The sequence below is a fragment of the Anomaloglossus baeobatrachus genome, chromosome 12, assembly GCF_048569485.1.
Source record: "Anomaloglossus baeobatrachus isolate aAnoBae1 chromosome 12, aAnoBae1.hap1, whole genome shotgun sequence".
NCBI classification, from domain to species: Eukaryota; Metazoa; Chordata; class Amphibia; order Anura; family Aromobatidae; genus Anomaloglossus; species Anomaloglossus baeobatrachus.
The window spans coordinates 41570181-41592687 of NC_134364.1; the positions used below are offsets into that span (position 1 = coordinate 41570181).

Here is a 22507-nt window from a genome sequence, read left to right on the forward strand (position 1 = left end):
TTCCTGAGCCGCAGCATGTCAATTGTTTGCTGCAGAGACGCAAGCATTCTCCCCAAAGAAAACACAGCGAGAGACTGCAATTGCGGCTTGTGGTCACGAGCAGCTGCGGTCTCTTGTGGAAGAGACTCATGACCCTGCCGCTTCAAGGACGCAGCGGGTCCCGATCGTGGGCACATACCCTAACTATAGCTTTCTGTTATGATGTAAAATCCACATAATGGTCATGTATTATAGATCAGAAAATTGTATTTGTTGTCGCAATCTAATCTTGTGATTAGTGAGTTTTGCTTTTTTCGCAACTTGTATTCTATTCAATAAGCTTTAGTTAGAAACGGTCATGTAATTATGCTGCTTTTATGTTAGTCCAGGCCTTTCTATTAACAACCAAAATTACAATGCAGTTTGACTAGTTAAAATCATTTAAATTGATAACACTGTAAAGCACGACAGCTCCCGACAATCAGTTGTTGTGCGCTCCCATAAACATTAGATTGACAGGCAGAACCCGCTTATACCAGCAGGTTCAACTGACATTATTCTAAGGCTATGTGCCCACGGGACAACATACCCGCGGATTTTGCCGGGGAAAACCCATGGATTAATTTGGATTTTCCAGGTAAATCCGCAGGTTAACGCAAGTACAGACACTACCCATGTTATCCTATGGGATTTGGGGAGCGCTGTGTCCATGCTGCGAATGTCCCACAACTGCATGTCAATTATTCATGTGGAAATATCTGTGGAATTCCCGGCCCTCCACTATGGAGATAGAGGCTGGGACTTCCGCAGGTATTTCCCCACTTGTCCCACAGCTTTACCGCAACAAAAGTGCTCGAATCCTGCAGCAATGGATTGCTGTGGATTCCGGGGAGCAGCTGCGGTAAACTTGCGGCAAAGTCCGCGGGTACATTGTCCCGTGGGCACATAGCCTAAAGCCGCTTTACTACACGCTGCAACATCGCTAAAGCGATGTCGTTGGGGTCACGGAATTCGTGACGCACATCCGGCCGCTTTAGCGATGTTGTTGCGTGTGACACCTACATGCGATCGAAAATCGTCGAAAACACGTGCTAATCTTTGACATGCTCCCCTATTCCCAATTATCGTTGGTGCTGCAGGTACGATGTTGTTCGTCGTTCCTACGGCAGCACACATCTCTATGTGTGACACCGCAGGAACGAGGAACCTCACCTTACCTGTGGCCACCGGCAAAAAAGAAGGAAGGAGGTGGGCGGGATGTTACGTCCCGCTCATCTCCGCCCCTCTGCTTTTATTGGGTGGCCGCTTAGTGACGTCGCTTTGACGCCAAACGAACCGCCCCCTTAGAAAGGAGGCGGTTCGCCGGTCACAGCGATGTTGCTAGGTAGGTAAGTAGTGTGACGGGTCCAAACGATTTTGTGCGCCACGGGCAGCGATTTGCCCGTGATGCACAAACGATGGGGGCGGGTACGCATGCTAGCGATCTCGCAGCGTGTAAAGCGGCCTTTAGTCTGTGTGGTGTTAGTCACTCGTGTAGCATTAGTATTACTCATAGAACAGTTTGGGACTTGATTGACTATAAATACTTAAAACATACAGCAGCAAAAAAATAAATATATAAATAAATAAAAATGGATGTGTAACATAATGCAAACAATGTTATTTAATAATGAAAAAAAAATGAATACTGTAGGTTTTTGGATTTTTTTTAACAATGTATTTTCAAGGTGCTGACTGAAGCATTTATTTTCTATATCCATGGCTACACAGCTGGTTAAATAAATATAAATATTGAACACATCACGAATTTTGTAAGGAAATAATTTCTAAAGGTGCTATTGACATGAATGTCTCACTAGGTGTCCATAACAACTCATCCATTTCCCACATGCAAAAAAAAAAATACAAACTGCAGATGTCCATAAATTAAGTTGTGTAATAATGAGAATTCATACAGGGGGGAAAAAAGTATTGAACACAAAGAAGGAGGCGCAAAAAGCCATGGAAAGTCCTGACACCAAGTGAAATCTATCAGTAATTAGAAAGCAATTCTGCCACTGAGTGAAGAATAGCATCAAGTTCAACTGATGGCCTATAAATGGGTCTCTCCCTACCAAGGTGCCACACAAGAAACATGTCATGATGGATAAAACCAGTGAGCTGTATCAAGCCCTTCTCTACCTTATTGTTGCAAAACATACTGATGGTATTGGTTACAGAAGAATTTCTAAACTGAATGTTCAAGTGAGCACTGTTGGGGCCATAATCCAGAAGTGGAAAGAACATCATTTTACTATAAACTGGTCACAATCAGGTGCTTCCCGCAAGACTTCAGATAGAGGAGTGAAATTAATTATCAGTAGAGTTGTCCAAGAACCAAGGAGCACTTGTGGAGAGCTACAGAAAGAGGACTAATAAGCAGGTATAATTGTTTCAAAGAAAACAGTAAGTAATGCACTCACCCTCCATGACCTCTATGCATGCTCACCACACAAGATTCAATTGCTGAACAAAGAAGGGAATTTTGTTACTTACCGTAAATTCCTTTTCTTCTAGCTCCTATTGGGAGACCCAGACGATTGGGTGTATAGTACTGCCTCCGGAGGCCACACAAAGCATTACACTAAAAAGTGTAAGGCCCCTCCCCTTCTGGCTATACACCCCCAGTGGGATCACTGGCTCACCAGTTTTAGTGCAAAAGCAAGAAGGAGGAAAGCCAATAACTGGTTTAAACAAATTCACTCCGAAGTAACATCGGAGAACTGAAAACCATTCAACATGAACAACATGTGTACCCGAAAAACAACCAAAAATCCCGAAGGACAACAGGGCGGGTGCTGGGTCTCCCAATAGGAGCTAGAAGAAAAGGAATTTACGGTAAGTAACAAAATTCCCTTCTTCTTCGGCGCTCCATTGGGAGACCCAGACGATTGGGACGTCCAAAAGCTGTCCCTGGGTGGGTAAAGAGATACCTCATGTTAGAGCTGCAAAGACAGCCCTCCCCTACGGGGAGGCAACTGCCGCCTGCAGGACTCTTCTACCTAGGCTGGCGTCCGCCGAAGCATAGGTATGCACCTGATAATGTTTGGTGAAAGTGTGCAGACTCGACCAGGTAGCTGCCTGGCACACCTGCTGAGCCGTAGCCTGGTGCCGTAATGCCTAGGGCGCACCCACGGCTCTGGTAGAATGGGCTTTCAGCCCTGATGGAACCGGAAGCCCACCCTGTCCCTGACGATACTCAGCTCCATATCCAGCAGGTTCTCTGGGTCTGTGGATGGAGCCCGGTCTCAGTGCCTGGAGACCTGTAAGATCCCACTTCACCCAGAGCCCCGAGGGGGGATGGGGAAGGAAAACAGCATGTGGGCTCCAGCCTCCGTACCCGCAATGGGTACCTCAACCTTAACAAACACCCGACAAAAGTGGGGTGAGAAGGGAGCATGCTGGGGGCCCTAGTATGGGCCCTCTTTTCTTCCATCCGACATAGTCAGCAGCTGCTGCTGACTAAACAGTGGAGCTATGCGTGGATGTCTGACCTCCTTCGCACAAAGCAGAAAACTGGTGAGCCAGTGATCCCACTGGGGGTGTATAGCCAGAAGGGGAGGGGCCTTACACTTTTTAGTGTAATGCTTTGTGTGGCCTCCGGAGGCAGTACTATACACCCAATCGTCTGGGTCTCCCAATGGAGCGCCGAAGAAAAGCATGTTCAATGAGTTTAAAGTTTTCTCAACAACATTTAGACAAGTCTGTGAGATACTGTGAGACTATAGTCTGAGCAGATGAGAACAAAATTGAACTCTTTGGATGCCATAATACATACCATGTTTCGAGGCCAAAAGGCAAATCACCAACATTGAAGTTTGGCGGTGGAAACATCAGGGTTTGGGCATACGGCACTTACAAACGTCATATAATTGTAGAATGTAGGCCCGCAAGGGCAGGGCCCTCTGTCCCATCCTGTCTATATAGTAATTTATATCTGTATTCTCATGTACAGCACCATGGAATCATTGGTGTTCTATAAATAAATATTAATAATTGACGGAAGAATAAATGGACAAATGAACAGAGACAATCTTGATAAAAACTTGCTGCCATCTACCAGGATGCAGAAGATGAAACAAGGGTGGACTTTTCAGCAAGACAATGATTCCTAAAGACACCGCCAAAGAAACTCAGTAGGTTTCCGAGAAAAAAAGAAAATAAAGCTTCTAGCATGGCTGAATTCATAGGAGCCCACGGGACCTCCAGGATTTAAAGTGTGTTTGTATGGAAGAATGAACTAAAATCACACCTGAGCAAAGCAGGTGACTAGATTCTCTACACGGGAGGTGGCAAGAATCTGTCATCACCAAAAAAGGCTTTTGCATGAAGTATTAAATAAATTTCAGTAAGAGTGTTTTCTATACATTTCCCTGTCTTTTGTCATTATTACACACAATTTATAGACGTATGGTTTTTCTTTGTCTATGTGGATTGGATGGGTTGTTACTGACATCTGGGAAGAAATTCATATTTATAGCATTTTTAAAAATATTGACTTAGAAAATTGGTGACGTGCTCAATACAAATGTCATCCGCTGTACATTAAACACATTCCTAATAAACAGCCTAAGGCCTCATTCAGATGTTTTCATTTGTGGGTTGTAGCTGAATTTTTGAAAAATAGAACAATTACGTCATATAGTTTATGGATCCCCCCCCAAATATATGTCACTTTTTCATTCAAGTCACAAATGAGTAGCCAATGCAAGTCTAAAGGTCTGTGAACATCCATGTGCTGAGGTTTGCATTTTTTTCTCATGTGGAAAGTCAATCGTAAAAACTGACACTAATATAAGCTGAAGAAAATCAGTTTCTCGTACACAAAAAAATAGTCCAATGTCTGAATAAGGCCTTAGCTGTCATGTGTCACAGTGCATCATATTAGCTTGTGTTTCCTGGTCGCAGGAGAAGTGTTACAGCCTGTGCTTCCAATCTGTGTATAATGAAGATATGCCGCGTCCTAGTAAAGACACTGTACGAGGGGAGCTCCTGCCCAGTGCATGGATTCTGCAGCCCGATAACCTCAATGGAGAAGACATCACAAGAGTCATTTACATGATACAGGTAGGAATGATAATCAGCAGTGTCATTGGAAAGAGGCTAAAATATAAAACTTTAAAGGTGTTCTCCGGTACTAATTTTTTTGAGGGTGTAACTTGGGCTGGGCGAGCGGTAACATATTTGGTCACTCATGCTGTATATTATGTTGCATGTAACCGGCCTCTATGTAGATTGTATAGCTGTTGTACCTCATATCACAGCACAATTCCATTACTGAGAGACAGCAACAGTTCTGGTAGGACTGGAAGTGGTACTGTGCTAAAATTGTGTTGGCGGCCCTTTTGATTCTCAGGATCACTGTATTGGTTAGGAATAATTTTCCAGAGTTATTCCGATAGAGTATATTCCCTAGAAGGGGTTGTCCAGGACTGAACTATTTTGGTTCTCAACCCAGCGCAACCACCCATCAACTGAAATCTGCTTCTGCAGCCGCCAGACCTACGTAACATAAGGGGTGGAATACAGCGGCGCTGTACATTTAGTGGCCTCTCCTAGTACTGCACCTAATCTGCCATTCACCTGAATTGGACACTAAGCAGTATACAGGACTATGCTCTTCTAATCAGTATCTCACACATCTGCCTGCAGCTGGGGCAGATTTCATTTTCTCCAACATCCGGGACCCCCAGACATCTCATATTGATGACCTCACTGACAAATTGCTGCAGAAAGGATAGATCAGGAATCGCGTTTAGTGTTGGATAGTCCCAGTGTATTAGCACCCTCGCTGTTCAGAGATTGTAGATTTCTACTTTGCAGTGAAACCTCTTGGTAATTTGATTTTGTATTTCTTTTCAGGTTGACCTCGGAGCACCAGCAATCCCCTCCAGGCTTCTCAGCGTGATTAGCAAACGCCAGCCTCTGGTGATTGCAAACCTGGCCACCTTCCTAACAAGATAATCTGCAAGAAGTGACTTGCACTACCAAAATTGTACTGTGATCACTGGGTCGTAAGGAATTATGTAGCATCAGGCAGCTGGGCGTCAGTCATACCAATGCATGGATTATGTTTACCCACAGTGTCTGTATTATATATATTTTAATAATAATTGTGGAAAATCTTTAATGCTCTGCTATTCAGAGGATTCCCACCATTTCCTTTTCTATTGGTATTCAGCATATATTATTGAACTTGAAGCTAAGGCAGGGATTATAATAATAATACAAAAAAAAAAATCATAATACTCAGCAATGCAAAGTTCAGGAGCATGGCTTACATTGTATTTGCTGATGTTAGTCTGCACTTAGAGGGGTATGACAGATTCATCACATAATGAAAAGTTATAGAATTTTGCAATATATTCTTGTATTACTTCTGAGTTTCAAAATCTCTTCCTATAGTAATTTAATGGTAAAGTGATAGAGGCATGGCTCAATACAGGGGGATTGTACAGACCCGAACCGTGCACCTGCGTTATCAGTGCAGTGTGCCTTCGAACAAAGTGGAGATGATGGCAGACTTTCATCCTTTGGACGTAAATAATGGCAGGAAGAAATATTGATGCAGAAAACAATTGGAAAATTGTGTAACAGAGTTATTGAAAGTATCTTAATTAGACAAGTGCAGATATCCTTGAAGATATAAAACTAGTGATGACCAAGAGCTGAATTTCTACACCAGATGACTGTCTGGGAGGTTAGATTGTGGAGGAATACCTGTCTGTCTGTCTGTCTGCTGTCCTCTGAATTACAGACAGGGATTCCCTAGCACTGGGCAGCCCGCACCTGTAATATCAGATTTAACCACTGTGAACAGATGTACATTTCTTTTACAATAAGCCAGAACCTACTGTATACTTTTCAATGTGTGCAGAGTACAAGTGTGTCTCAATAAATTAGAATATCAAAAAGTTAATTTCAGTGATTCAATGCAAAAAGGGAAACGCATATTATATAGTCATTACACACAGAGGGATGTATTCCTAAATATTATATATAGTCATTACACACAGAGGGATCTATTCCTATATATTATATAGTCATTACACACAGAGGGATCTATTTCACGTGTTTATTTCTGTTAATGTTGATGATTATGGCTTACAGTCAATGAAAACACAAAAGTCATTATCTCAGAAAATTAGATTTAGTTGGCGTCAACTGAAAAGTCTGTACAGTAAATGCCTCAATACTTGGTCGCGGTTCCTTTTGCATGAATTACTGCATCCATGCGGCGTGGCATGGAGGCGATCAGCCTGTGGCACTGCTGAGGTGTTATGGAAGCCCAGGTTGCTTTGATAGCAGCCTTCAGCTTATCTGCATTGTTGGCTCTGGTGTCTCTCATAGATTCTCTATGGGGTTTAGGTCAGGCGCGTTTGCTGGACAATCGAGCACAGTGATACTGTGGTTATTACACCAGGTATTAGTACTTTCGGCAGTGTGGACAGGGGCCAAGTCCTGCTAGAAAATGAAATTTCCATCTCCAAAAAGCTGGTCTGCAGAGGGAAGCATTACGTGCTATAACATTTCCTGGTACACGGCTGCACTGACTTTGGTCTTGATAAAACACAGTGGAGCTACACCAGCAGATGACATGGCTCCCCAAACCATCACTGATTGTGGACACCTCACACTAGACCTCAGCAGCTTGGATTGTGGCCTCTCCACTCTTCCTCCAGACTCTGGGACCGCGATTTCCAAATAAAAAGCAAACTTTACTTTCATTTGAAAACACCTTGGACACTGAGTAACAGGTCAGTTCTTTTTTTTTCTCCTTGGCCCAGGTAAGACACTTCTGGCGTTTATTGGTCATGAGTGGCTTGACAAGGAATGTGACACTTGTAGCCCATGTTCTGGATATATCTTTGTGTGGCGGCTCTTGAAGCACTGGCTCCAGCAGCAACTCCTTGTAAATCTCCAAGTTTTTGAATGGCCTTTTCTTAATCCTTTCAAAGCTGCTGTTATCCCTGCTGCTTGTGCACTTTTTCCTTTCACTCAACTTTCCAATAATACAGCACTTTGAACAGCCAGCTTCTTTAGCAATGACCTTTTGTGGCTTACCCTCCTTGTGGAGTATGTCAATGACTGCCTTCTGGACTTCTGTCGAGTCAGCAGTCTTCTCCATGATTGTGTAGCCTACAGAACCAGCCTAAAGGGACCATTTTTAAAAGCTTCGGAAGCCTTTGCAGGTGTTTTGTGTTAATTATTCTAATTTTCTGAGATAATGACTTTTGGGTGTTCATTGGCTGCATGCCATATTCCTCAACATTAACAGAAATAAACACCTGAAATAGATCCCTCTGTGTGTAACAACTATATAAATGTTTCCTTTTATGTATTGAATTACTGAAAAAAATGTACTTTTGATATTCTAATTTATTGAGATGCATTTGTATGTGATAGACATTGGCATATACACACCTTTATACTTAGCAGGAATGATATTTATAGGGATAAAAAAAAAAAAAAAGGTACAATAAGTTCTGCAGAGTTTGCAATACTGAATACAGATAGGAGGATTTCCTAATGCTATGTAGCTTTCTAGCCAACACACCTACTACTGGTTTGGTCTTTATAACAGGACATAGCAATAGTTCTATAACTGGGTACTATTAGCATGGGACAATAACCAGGGACACATGAAGCTTGGGCACAGGTTGGTAAGCCAAATGTCATGAGTTGTATTATCAGCCGGAGAATCATATTATACATGGACTAAGGAGTGAGATATTGTCTGATATGTAGCAGACGTACAAAGGTAAGTAGGGACTGCATGTGATATAAAGCCAGCCCTTTGTGTTGCTATTTCCTACTAGGAGATGAGTTATAACTACCATGCTCCGGAGTTCAGTGCTCATTAAGAGCAGTCTGGTGCTCAGAAGGGCACGACTTAAGCACCCACCCAAGTATAATGGAAGTCAATGGAGGTATCTAGTTGGTTTTTTTTTTTTTTTTGGAAATCTGTAAAAATGATTGCGTTGCCCACTGACTTCCATTTTTCTCGATACTTGAATCTCTCGCCTGTCCAAGCATCAGACTGCTCATTACGAGTACCCGAGCATGTTAGTGCTCGCTCATCACTAGTTATAACATAGATATGTACAGAACTTACCTGCAAAATTCCTCATCTATGGAATGTCAACCCAGGATTCAATTATATAGGCAGTGAGTAAAAAAAATAATGAAATGTGATCCATTCCTTATATAGTAGGATTCATCTGTTTTAAAGAAGTTTTCAGAGATTTAAAGAAAATGGACTAAATAGCGTAAAAAAAATTCCCCACCTTTCAATGTTCTCCATTTACCCTTATGATTTTTGGTGTATTGTCAGAGGCAGGCTTTTTTTTATATAGAAATATTTTGTAGAAAAATTATTCAACTAAGTTCCTTTAATGATGTCTAAATGGGGCCAAAGACTAGAGTTTGAGCAGTTAGGAGTAGTGTGGACAATATTTTAGTATCCTATTCTACACTAACCTTTTTTTTCTCTCCAACTTTGTGCTATAAAAAGAAAACAACCCCCCCCCCCAAAAAAAAAAAACCCACAAAACAAAAAACACCAGTTTTTCTCCTCAAAAGTCAGAAAAAAGTATGAACATGTCTAACACTTAATAATGTCCTGCAGCCCCTGCCCCTCAGTTTGTGTAGACTACGCCTGTGTCCACTATGATGTAATATCTCACTAGTCAAAGTGATGACATCACTCTGCTGAAAGTTTAGGGGGATGTAGAGTATGATGGCAATGGGGGCAGTGTTAGGAGGAAATACTTTGGACAATCCTTTCAAAGACTATGCAAGTATAATCCATAGACTTGTTTGACTATTGTGGACACACAGCTTGAAGACATGTTAGTGTAGAACCCCTTAAAGGAAGTCTGTCGGCAGGATTTCACACCCCAACTCTTTATATCTGCGTGTAGCTCTTTCAAAAACAAGTCCAGCAATAACTTTAGATGTCTGCTCCGTTCTTGCGTTACCGAGAAATCAGCGTTTGTATTGATATGCAAATGAGGCTGAAGAGCTATGAGATCTGAAGCCTCCATCAATCCAGTTCTTTTCCCGCCCAGTGCCGCCTCCTGTTTGCTGTGTGACTTCGGGCAATGGAGCCGTCAGAGAGGCTGTCAGTCATAGACAAGGAGCAGATGGCACTGAACAGTTAACCCTCAGTATCGGAGGAATGGACTGAACAAGTAAAGTTATTGCTTGACTTGTCTTTCAAAGACCTCCATGTGCAGCAAAAAATAAAAAAAAAAAAAAAAAAGTGTGGGGGTGAAATCCTGCTGACAGATCACCTTTCCTATTACACACCATTTGCAAAATAAAAAGTCAACAATTACATCAGCTGTACTTTTAGGCCCCAACTAATCATTTGCATTTTTTGCTATTTTATGGCTTTTTGAACAGAAAGTCACATCTTTTTGAAAGTGCTGCAAAAAAATAGGACTTTCAGAAAAGTGCATAAAACTACAGGGGGGGGGGGGGGGATTAGAGTCAAGTTGTGCCACATTTTGTGACTTTTAGCCTGATTTATCAATTGCAACCAGGAATCAATGAACTGTGCCCACAAAAAAAAACAGGCAGGCACATAAAGCGACACTTCAAAATAGGCCCCAGTACTATAATAGATTAGAGGGGGAAAAAAAAAAAGGTGCAAAACAATACAAATGCAATGGGGAATCGGGGCCTTCGGTTTTTAAGAAAAGATCTAGATTAGTGGCCATGAACATGTATCTTACACCATTACGTCCTTGGACTCATCCAGGTTTTATTTAGCAGCATTTCTCTGTGTTGTACAATAAAATGTTAATACATGTAAAGTGACTTACTGCAGACGTGGACGCTCCTGTGAGAATACTGAAGGATACAATTTTCTGTACAGTGAAAATAGTTTATTTTTATATAAATGTATACAGTTTTATATGTTTACAATCTAAGTTATTTATATTTACATATTTGCTTGCAATGAATTTCCATTTGTAATCAATTCCTGTATCCAAATGAAATATACAAATGTTTGAAATACATCGGTCTCTTCTTTATATAGTAAAAAATTAATAGAAAGATGAACTTTTTAATAAAAAATAAAAAAAAAATACTGACAATTAAGAACACAATGGCCTAGAATGGCTCATCCAGCAGAGGTTTTTGTTATTTTTTCGTCTCATAAGGAAACCATGGATTAGTTATTTCTATCAAATATGGTACCATGTGGATTTTTTTTTTCATGAGGGGGAAAGAAAAAAAAAAAAAAATAGCTTCCATGTGTTTCTAATCTTGGACAATAATTTACGGTAGGAAAAAAAAAATATACTGCTGGCTCAGAGCAGTATTTTTTTTAATTTAAAGCATACAATACAATATTATAGATCTGGTGAACGTCAATTACTGTAATCAAATTAAAATGAGCATTTTATGCTGGGATCAAGATAATCATATTTTAAAAAGGATCATATAGCCATTCTGACATGAATTTGCAAAGTAAGTACACCAGTCTCATCAGGTATATATAACAGAAGCAAAAAATGGCCTGCTGACTGTTCCAATGTCCTGAACTAAAGGCTTAAAGGTAAATCATCCTATGAGTTCAGGTCATTAGACATGACTGGGATTGATCAAATGAAGGTCTGAATTAGGTTTTCAAGTCAAAAGTGCAAACACTGGTTGAGATCAGCACCTGGGGCACAAGAATCCAGGGGATCGCTGGGATGCGCCATACTTAATGGTTTGGCAAACATTTATCTTTTGTGTACGGCCACCCTGAGTCTATTCCGCCTGACAATGTGCAATAAAAAATAATTAAATGACCTGTAGACTTTTTGGCACATCTGGATACACAAAAACTTAAAACTGTGTCTTGTACGCAACGCCTACAATTAGACAACACAATAATGCCAACAGAGTTTTGTTTAGTAACACATCAATGAAAATTATACAAGAGAAAAGACCTTGTGACCTTCCTTTATACAATTGTAGGCAATCCCTGGATCCCATTCACAGATGATTGCAGGGTCATTGTATAATGAAATGTCCTAATATAATTCATATTCCCCATTTTAATCTGTTCTTGCAGTCAAGGAATGAATTATACACGGAGGCAAAAAAAACCCAAAACCAGCCTCTCCCTGTGCTGCTCACTGGCTGATGGGCTTCTTACAATACAGATGTCGTTCTGCTTGGCTTACATGGGATGACTAAGGTAGCTGGGAGCAGAACTTTGTCACAATGTTTTCACTCAATGACAGCAAGCAGAGACTGAGAAACAAGTGGAATTCAAATACATTCTTATCTTTTTAAATTATCAGATTCGTTCACCATTTGTATAGAAATTAAAACAGATACTATTAAATACGAATTATATCAATGCACCCAATCTGTAAAATTAGTGAAGTTGAGCAAAAAGATTCACTTGACCCTGGTCCAGTGGCCACTGAACCAGAAAGCTGTAAGCATACTATCTGAGACATCTCCGATGCATCTCCTGATTAGTCGGCTTTCACTGTATTACGTCTAGGTGCGAACTACCGCAACGTACTCATTATATATATATATATTTCAGAAGAGGTGGCGAGGACGTATGAGGCTCGCTCTGCTCTGGTCTGGAGGCCACAGGACCATGGGCCTACAAATCTGTTTGCTCAACTCAAACAATTAAAGATCATCATTTACAAACAGTAAGCTAAATAATCAATATGTGTTATTTCATATATGCTAAAAAATTGAAGTGATGGTAATTAAAATACCTTATTAGTTCAGCCAGGTTGGGAAGACAATGGCGCTGTACTAGTTAAAACATGGTAAAATGCAGGCTACATGGGCAGCAGATGCATACTGGATTACTATTCCATTAAAAAAATACATATTGCTCGAGAGAAATCACAGAAATAATCTGAATAAAGTTGTGTTTACAGCTCCAGGTCACTTGGTAGCTGAAGGTACTAGACGTTCACCGGCAGTTCCTCATTCACAGGTAAAATGTATCACAGACAGCAGCAGCGAATAATATACGTACAAGGACTGATCCCAGGACTAGCTGGGAGCTATGATTCCCGATCCTGTGTGTGGCACATGGATATAAGGGGCATCTCTTGGTTCCTCAGGATTTAGAGTTTTCAGTCCAAGTACTAATCTATCCAAGTCCACCAACAAATCCTAAAGAGAATGGAAAGTTATTAACGACATCTACAGCAAAGTCTGCAACAATTCTGCATGTAACCCATCTGGATGTTGCAGAGAATGAAATCACTATATGTCTCGTTCTGCTTCATTTACATCCTCTGCAGCCATACGCTTAGACCATGCTTTCTTTTTTTCCTCCAAAGTTAGATGTCCTTTTGTTATACACATACTACTAATCAGTGAAGTCCAGGTTCTAAGTATCCCACCAATTATTTAATTAAAAAAAAAAACCCCAAAAAAATAAAAAACTCCGCTGTAGCGTGCTGCTCAGGAGACAGAGGCACTCAGACTCTAGAGAAAGCCTATAGCCCAAATTAATTAAGGCTGGCAATTTTCACTCTAGTCTTGATAAGGGGGGCATGTTGGTGTTGGACGCTCCGGAATCATTAAAAGGTGCATATTCTCCACAACTCTTCATAAATTAGACGAGCCAAAACCTCTCACCCCAGCTCAGCCTACTTTTAAAATGGAGCTGGGAGAAACTAGGGTGAAAATGCAAAAGGTTGCACATTTTTCAGCAATGCTGAATTGCCCCAAAATGTTGTGTCTTTTCAAAGAAATTTACACCAGAATTGCTTTGAGGACGCCTGTTATTGTGTATAGCTTGAACTTAGATGTTTTATTATGACGTTTCACTATTCTGAGCGCTCCTGCTTCCTGATCAGCAGGAAACAGGGGATTTTTGAACTATTGGTGAGCGTCTCAGGATCCAAACTAACATTCATCTGTAACAAAAAATGGACTTACTAAAGAATAGATACTCTTAGTGTGTACGTCTAGTTACACAGAACAATCATGATGTTGGATTGTGGGTGACAATGTGTTTGTTTTTTTTTAAACTCCCTAGCAACATTAACTTCCCTGCCTTCCAATTGCCAATAAACGGATTTTTGTGTACTCACCGTAAAATCGTTTTCTCTTAGCCATCATTGGGGGACACAGGACCATGGGTGTTATGCTGCCTATCCATAGGAGTACACTAAGTAGATGCAAAAGCATAGCTCCTCCTCTGCAGTATACACCCCCTAGCCGGGCCAGGCAGCCTCAGTACACAAGCAGTAGGAGAAAAAGCCAGTAAAAACTTACCTCAACAGAGGAACATGAGAAAAAAAAAAAGAGTCATAACCAAATAAGGTACTCAGAGAACCAAGGCCCAACAGGGCAACAGAGTGGGTGCTGTGTCCCCCAATGGTGGCTAAGAGAAAACGATTTTATGGTGAGTACACAAAAATCCATTTTTCTCTGACGCCTCATTGGGGGACACAGGACCATGGGACGTCCTAAAGCAGTCCATGTGTGGGAAAAATAAAAGAAAGACAACGCAACCCAAGGACTAGGAACCAGTCCCAGACAGCCTGGAGCGCCTACTGAGAGAAGGTGCTCTACTGCCGTTTGCAGAATTTTCCTACCCAGATTTGCCTCAGTTGAAACCTGGGTATGGACTCTGTAATGCTTTGAAAACGTATGTAGGCTAGACCAGGTCGCAGCCTTACACACCTGTTCCACTGAAGCCTGATGCCGAATGGCCCACGAAGCGCCAACTGCTCGCGTGGAATGAGCCCGCAGCCCACTAGGAATGGGCTTGAGTTGCAAGCGGTAGACTTCCTGGATCGCAGAGCGAATCCAGCGAGCCAGAGTCGCCTTTGAAGTTGCCTGTCCCTTCTTAGGCCCCTCAGGAATGACGAACAAAGAGTCCGTTTTCCTAAAAGGGGCTGTCCTGGATATGTAATATCTGAGAGGTCTAACGAATGCAGAGACCTTTCCACCCTATGAACTGGGTGTGGACAAAAGGAAGGCAGAACAATGTCCTTGTTCAAATGAAACTGGGTAGGAACCTTGGGAAGAAAATCCGGAAGGGGGCGCAGAACCACCTTGTCCTGGTGAAAAAACAGAAAAGGCTCGCGGCAAAAGAGTGCTGCTAGCTCCGACACCCATCTGATGGACGTAATTGCCACCAGGAACGTTACCTTCCAGGACAGAAAAGCAAGGGAGGATTCCTTGAGAGGTTCAAAGGGGGACCTCTGGAGACCGTCCAGAACGAGATTGAGGTCCCATGGGTCCAGCGGCCATTTGTACGGGGGAACTAGATGGGAAACGCTCTGGAGGAAGGTCTTGACCTGCGTTTTTTGAGCCAGGCGGCATTGGTAGAAGATTGAGAGCGCTGAGACCTGCCCTTTAAGAGAACTGAGAGCCAACCTGCAGAAAATCGAGAATTCTGGGGATGGCCAGAGGCAGAAGCTGGACGTTAGTTTCCCTGCACCATGAAAGGAAGATTTTCCACGTACGGTGGTAAATGCGGGATGAAGCAGGCTTTCGGACGCTGATCATGGTGGAGATAACCACGGGGGGAGAATCCTGCTCTTGTTAATACCCAGGTCTCAATGGCCATGCCGTCAGCTTCAGGGCTCTGGAGTTCTGATGGGAAATGGGCCCTTGTGTCAGCAAGTCTGGGATGTCTGGAAGGCGCCACGGTACGTCTACGAGCATTTGTACTAATTCGGCGTACCAGGCGCGCCTGGGCCAGTCCGGTGCAATCAGTATCACCGGGACTCCCTCTGCTTTGATTTTCCTGATTACCCGCGGCAGCAGAGGTAGGGGTGGAAATATGTAAGGCAGGCGGAAATGGAGCCAGGAGCAGACTAGAGCATCCGCGCCGATGGACTGCGGATCGCGTGACCTGGCTATGAACGTGGGTACCTTTGCATTCAACCTTGAGGCCATTAGATCCACGTCTGGTGTACCCCAGCGAGTGCAGATGTGTAGGAACACTTCTGGGTGGAGAGAGCACTCTCCGGCGGCCAGGCCTTGGCGACTTAGAAGTCTGCTGCCCAGATCTCTACTCCCGGTATGTGTACCGCTGATATCACTGACCCTGTCGATTCGGCCCAGCTGAGGATCCTGTGGGCCTCGAGATAAGCTGCCTTGCTGCAGGTATACCCCTTGGCGATTGATGTAGGTTACAGCTGTCGCATTGTCCGATTGGACTCGAATCTGATGACCCGCTAGCAGAGGGCAGGATGCCCTGAGCGCAAGGAAGATCGCGCAGAGTTCCAGGATGTTTATGGGTAGGAAAGACTCCTGGGGCGTCCAACGTCCTTGAGCAGTGTGGTGTCGGTACACTGCTCCCCAGCCTAGCAGGCTGGCGTCCGTGGTCAGGACCAGCCAGTTCACTGGGAGAAAAGATCTCCCCTTCGATAGGGATGAGGACCGAAGCCACCAGAGGAGTGCGTACCTGACTGAAGGCGTCAGGTGAAGATGTCTGTCCAGGAAGAAGGGGCTCTTGTCCCAGGCCACTAGAAGGGCTAGCTGCAGTGGGCGGAAGTGCAGTTGAGCAAAGGGTACTGCGTCCATAGCTGCCACCATCCTGCCGAGCACTTTCATGCTGAATCGAATGGAGCGAGACATAGGACGTAGAAGGCAGCGTACCGCTCATGGAAGAGCGATCGCCTTGTCCTGAGGGAGAAGGATCAAGCCCCGACGGGTGTCCAGGAACATGCCCAGGAAGGTGATGGATCGTGATGGGATCGGGGATGATTTGTCCAGATTCACTAGCCACCCTAAGCGGGATAGGGTGTCCACAGTGATCTGTACGCTGGTTGAGCAGTCGCGGAGGGAGGGGGCCTTGATGAGGAGGTCGTCCAAGTAAGGGAGAACGACTACTCCCCTGGCGAGAAGGACGCTCATTGCGGCCGCCATGACTTTGGTGAAGACCCTTGGTGCGGTGGCAAGGCCGAAGGGTAGAGCTACAAATTGAAAGTGGGAGTCCTGAATTGCGAAGCGGAGGAACTTTTGGTGATCTGGGGCGATGGGTATGTGCAGGTATGCGTCCTTGATGTCTATGGAGGCGAGGAATTCCCCTTCGACCATGGATGCAATAATGGAACTTAGGGACTCCATTCTGAATCTTCGTACGTGCACATGCTTGTTTAGGTGTTTGAGGTCCAGGATGGGTCAAACTGACCCATCCTTTTTGGGGACCACAAAGAGGTTGGAATAAAATCCCCCAAACTTCTCGTCGTCTGGGACAGGTATTATCACTCCTGCTGTTTGGAGCGAGTGGATTGCTGAGAAAAAACCTTTGCGTCGTTTTCGAGTCTTTGGGGGGTTTGAGAGAAAGAACCGACTCGGGGGTCGGGTCCGAAATTCTATGTGGTAACCGGAAGACACAAGGTCTCGCACCCATTTGTCGTCTGAGGCGGCAGCCCAGATGTGTTGAAAGAGCCGCAGTCGACCTCCTACAATGAGTGTGTCTTCCGGGGCGCCGAAGGAGTCATGAGTGGGGAAAACGTCGTGGCCGAGTCTCGCTAGTCCTGGACTGTTTCGGTCTAGGCTGCCATGACGAAGTGGGTTTCGGGGAGAGCTAAGGTCGGTCCCTGCGTAGTCCGCGGCTGGTGGCGGGGACAGCACGGGATGTCGACCAACCAAATGAGTTCCGAAAGGAGCGGAACGAGGACTGTGGAAGTCTGGTGAAGGACGTCCTGGACTTCAGCTGGGGGAGGGAGGTACTCTTTCCTCCCGTGGCGTCAGAAATGAGCTTGTCCAGACGTTCGCCAAACAATCGGTCTGGAAAAAAAGGGAAGGCCCGTGAGAGACTTCTTGGAGGCAGAGTCCGCTCGCCATTGTCGGAGCCAGAGAGCTCTACGGATGGCTATGGTATTTGAGGCGGCAAACGCTGCGCAGGTAGCAGCGTCCATGGAGGCCTGCATGAGGTACTCCGCCGCAGCGGCAATTTGAGCTGTTACCTCTGTGAAGGTATGAGTGAACTAGGCTTCATCAAGCGGAGTGTTAAGGGATTCTGCTCAGACCGAGATCGCCTTTGCGACCCACACAGCGGCAAAGGAGGGCGAGAGGGAGGAACCCACAGCCTCAAAAGCAGAGCGGGCGAGGTGCTCCACCTGTCTGTCTGTCGGGTCCTTGATGGAGGAACCATCGGGTAAAGACAGAAGCGTCTTTGTGGTAAGGCGGGAGACCGGGGGGGTCTACCAAGGGCGGATCGGCCCAGCCCTTAGGGGCAGGTGAGGCAAATGGGTACCGGGACTACATGAGTTTTCGGTTACCGAAGCGCCTGTCAGGCTTCTCCCTTTGCTTTGTGAGGACATCCTGAAACTCTGGGTGATCAGCGAAAACCTTTTGGGGTTTCCTTGCCCTCTTAAAGGAGACCGCATGGTCAGTGGTAGCAGATGGGGGATCCTCCACATGCAGAGTTTGGTTGATTGCTGCTATAAGGGAGTCTATTGCAGTTTGATCATCTGGGCAGGCTGAAACCAAGGAATCCTCTTGGTATAAACAGCATTCTCCCTCCTCCAGCTCTTCAGAAGCCGTGGAGCGTGTGGGAGGGACTGCCCTGTGTGCTCCCGAGTGAGAGCCCGCTGGAGACACCTGGCAGTGTGCTCTTTTCCTGATCCCTGCAACCGGTGAAGCATGTGCCCGGATTACCTCAGAAGGATCCTCCATAGGGGTATCCACAGGCTGCGTTCCGTCCAGGGACCCAGAAGGGTGTGGAGGACGACATTGCATAGCCAGCACCAGGTTCTGTGACAGTTTTTCCATGGATTGGGACAAACTCTGCCCATTCCGGTGGGCTGGGAGCACTAGCCTCTGGGCTGACGGTTGAGGCGGTGGTGGCAGGGGGGTCTTGGGGGGCTATAGGGGCACAGGGCTCACAGAGAGAAGAGGTGTGTTTACGTGGTAGCTCAGCGTGGCAGGCAGTGCAGGCTGAATAATAGACTATGTGGGCCTTAGCACTCTTAGTGCCCTTAGAATTCTGCATGTTCTTAATAGGAGTATGCCAGGAGGGGGAGCAATGCTCAGCAGAGCTACAAGTGAAGCAAGCACCTCACCAGAATCAGCCGATGGGCCTGTCCTCAGGAAGGATTAAGCTCTATGGAGATCTTCGCACGCTTTCCTGGGGGGGCCTTATCGCGGCCGCGGGGCTTAGCGCTAAAAGAGCGGGAAGATGAGTCAGTGTGCCCCCCCCCTGCTGTGGGTAGTAAAAAAAACCGGCGGGAAGGGAGCTTCTGAGTTTTCCTCCCTCTCCCTACAGTCAGCACACAGCTTGTCACCGGTGGTTATCAGCCGGCTTTACTGCTAGAGCAAATAAACAGAGCAAATAAACAGCGCGAGTCCCTGAGCCCTGGGCCCTCCCCCTGCCACCGGGAAATTATCTGCCGGACTTTCTGCAAACAGGAGTGACTTCCCCCCTCCTCCAGCCAGCAAGCTAGAGAAAAGTTAACATTGTGTGTGCAGGATCCTTGGGGCTCTCCTCCTTGTACTCAGCAAGGGACTTTCTCATAATAAATACTGTAAATGTCCTGGGAGCCTTCCCTGCAGCGTCTTTTCTCCCCAGGCAGTGAAAATAGCAGAGTCAACTTGCTGTGTCCGGTCACACCAGTGCCATATTCAACTCAGAGCCTGCAAAGAGGGGCTGAGGAATTGGTGCCATATTCAACTCAGAGACTGCAAAGAGGGGCTGAGGAATTGGGCTATAGAGGCACAGGCCTCTACCCTGGACTTTGGAAAATCGGTGTCTGTGGAACCCGTCGTCCAGCCCAGGATCCAGTGTCGCAGGAGGGGGTACGCGGAGGCAACACTCCACGTTCCCGCCCGTTGATGGTAGTGGGAGATCTGTCCCAAAAGGAAACCGTCGCCCTCAAAAAATAATAAACCCTGAAAGGAAGTGCCTCCTACAGACACGAAGCAAAAACGGAGCTTGCCTGGCCCGGCCAGGGGGTGTATACTGAAGAGGAGCTATGCTTTTGCATCTACGTAGTGCCCTCCTATGGATAGGCAGCATAACACCCATGGTCCTGTGTCCCCCAATGAGGCGTCAGAGAAAAGTGGGATTAAAAGAAAAAAAATATCATAATATATATATATATATATATATATATATATAATTGCCTTATTCTGTCTATCTGTGTCTATCTGTCTGTCTGTCATGCTCCAAAATTGTGTCCTTACGGTGACACAAAGCTGATTGGCCGCTGGGCTCGCCATGGCCCCGCCCCCCCACACGGGTTGGCCGCTCGCCCAGGCTGCGCCCCCACACGGATTGGCCAGCCGCTCGCCCAGGCTCCGCCACCCCCACAGATTGGCCTCTCGCCCCGGCACCCTGCAGGCATTGGCAATTCGGCCACGCCACGCCCCGCCCCCCTCACGCAATGCACGCTAGCTCTGGCCCCGCCCCCTCCCTCCCCCCGCGCATTCCCCGAACTGACACGGCTGTCACGGAGGTGAGTACTGTACTCCCCCCCCCCCCCCCCCCGGCCCCCGCTCGCACGGGAGTGGTGTGGATACGTTGGTAACCATGCTCGCATGGTTACAAGCGCATCAAGGTCCTGCTGCGGCGGAAGATCCACACGCACACACAACAGCACACACACAAACATACACACACATCAGATCACACTCACTCTCACACTCACTCTCACACTCACCTCACACACTCACTCTCACACTCACACTCACACTCACACTCACCTCACACACACCTCACACACACCTCACACACACCTCACACACACCTCACACACACCTCACACACACCTCACACACACCTCACACACACCTCACACACACCTCACACACACCTCTCACACACCTCTCACACACCTCTCACACACCTCACACACACCTCACACACACCTCACACACACCTCACACACACCTCACACACACCTCACACACACCTCACACACACCTCACACACACCTCACACACACCTCACACACACCTCACACACACCTCACACACACCTCACACACACCTCACACACACCTCACACACACCTCACACACACCTCACACACACCTCACACACACCTCACACACACCTCACACACACCTCACACACACCTCACACACACCTCACACACACCTCACACACACCTCACACACACCTCACACACACCTCACACACACCTCACACACACCTCACACACACCTCACACACACCTCACACACACCTCACACACACCTCACACACACCTCACACACACCTCACACACACCTCACACACACCTCACACACACCTCACACACACCTCACACACACCTCACATCGCATCCACACACGCACAGCATCCGGCGATATCGCTTGCTTCTCGGCCTCGATACTGTGCTGTTGTGACCTTCCAGGACCTGACGGAGGATCACATGGCCAGAGGCATGTGGTATCTCCGGATGTTTTGAGTGTGAGCGCGTATGTGCGATATCGTCAGTCTCTGCGTGTGTGAGTGGATGCGATCGGGTGTGTGTGAGTGGATGCGATCGGGTGTGTGTGAGTGGATGCGATCGTGTGTGTGTGTGAGTGGATGCGATCGGGTGTGTGTGAGTGGATGCGATCGGGTGTGTGTGAGTGGATGCGATCGGGTGTGTGTGAGTGGATGCGATCGGGTGTGTGTGAGTGGATGCGATCGGGTGTGTGTGTGTCGGCAGAGGAGCACGGCGTGCTGGAGGAGGCTGGGAGCAGAGAGGCTGATCATGGGGAAGGCTGGGAGGGGGAGGCTGATGCTGGGGGAGACTGGGAGGGGAAGGCTGATGCTGAAGGAGGCTGGGAGGGGGAGGCTGGGAGGAAGGAGGCTGGGAGGAGAGAGGCTGATCCTGGGGAAGGCTGGGAAGGGGAGGCTGATGCTGAGGGAGGCTGGAAGGAGAGAGGCTGATGCTGGGGGAGGCTGAAAGGAGAGAGGCTGAGGCTGGGAGGAGAGAGGCTGATGCTGAGGGAGGCTGGGAGGAGAAAGCTGATGCTGGGGAAGGCTGGGAGGACGGAGGCTGGGAGGAGAGAGGCTGATCCTGGGGAAGGCTGGGAGAGGGAGGCTGATGCTGGGGGAGGCTGGAAGGAGAGAGGCTGATGCTGGGGGAGGCTGGAAGAAGAGAGGCTGATGCTGGGGGAGGCTGATGCTGGGGGAGGCTGGGAGGAGAGAGGCTGATGCTGGGGAAGGCTGGGAGGAGAGAGGCTGATGCTGGGGACAGAGAGGAGAGGCTAATGCTGGGATGAGAGAGGCTGATGCTGGGGGAGGCTGGGAGGGGGAGGCTGATGCTGGGGGAGGCTGGGACGAGGGAGGCTGATGCTGGTGGAGGCTGATGCTTGGGGAGGCTGATGCTGGGGGAGGCTGATGCTGGGGGAGGCTGATGCTGGTGGAGGCTGATGCTTGGGGAGGCTGATGCTGGGGGAGGCTGATGCTGGGGGAGACTGGGAGGGGAAGGCTGATGCTGAGGGAGGCTGGGAGGGGGAGGCTGGGAGGAAGGAGGCTGGGAGGAGAGAGGCTGATCCTGGGGAAGGCTGGGAACGGGAGGCTGATGCTGAGGGAGGCT

The 22507-nt window shown here is 46.6% G+C and overlaps 2 protein-coding genes across 2 annotated transcripts in view; one reads left to right on the top strand and one right to left on the bottom strand.

Moving 5' to 3' along the window:
- STARD9 (StAR related lipid transfer domain containing 9) overlaps positions 1–11041 on the top strand; it is a 252380-nt gene extending 241339 nt beyond the window's left edge. Inside the window, exons 32-33 of the mRNA XM_075330480.1 lie at positions 4927–5085; positions 5881–11041. Coding sequence (XP_075186595.1) covers positions 4927–5085; positions 5881–5982 — 261 coding nt within the window. The 3' untranslated portion in view covers positions 5983–11041. The remainder of the gene's footprint in view (positions 1–4926; positions 5086–5880) is intronic.
- The window catches only part of CDAN1 (codanin 1), a 207687-nt gene continuing 196084 nt past the window's right edge, over positions 10905–22507 (bottom strand). The window contains exon 28 of the mRNA XM_075330481.1: positions 10905–13170. Coding sequence (XP_075186596.1) covers positions 13048–13170 — 123 coding nt within the window. The 3' untranslated portion in view covers positions 10905–13047. The remainder of the gene's footprint in view (positions 13171–22507) is intronic.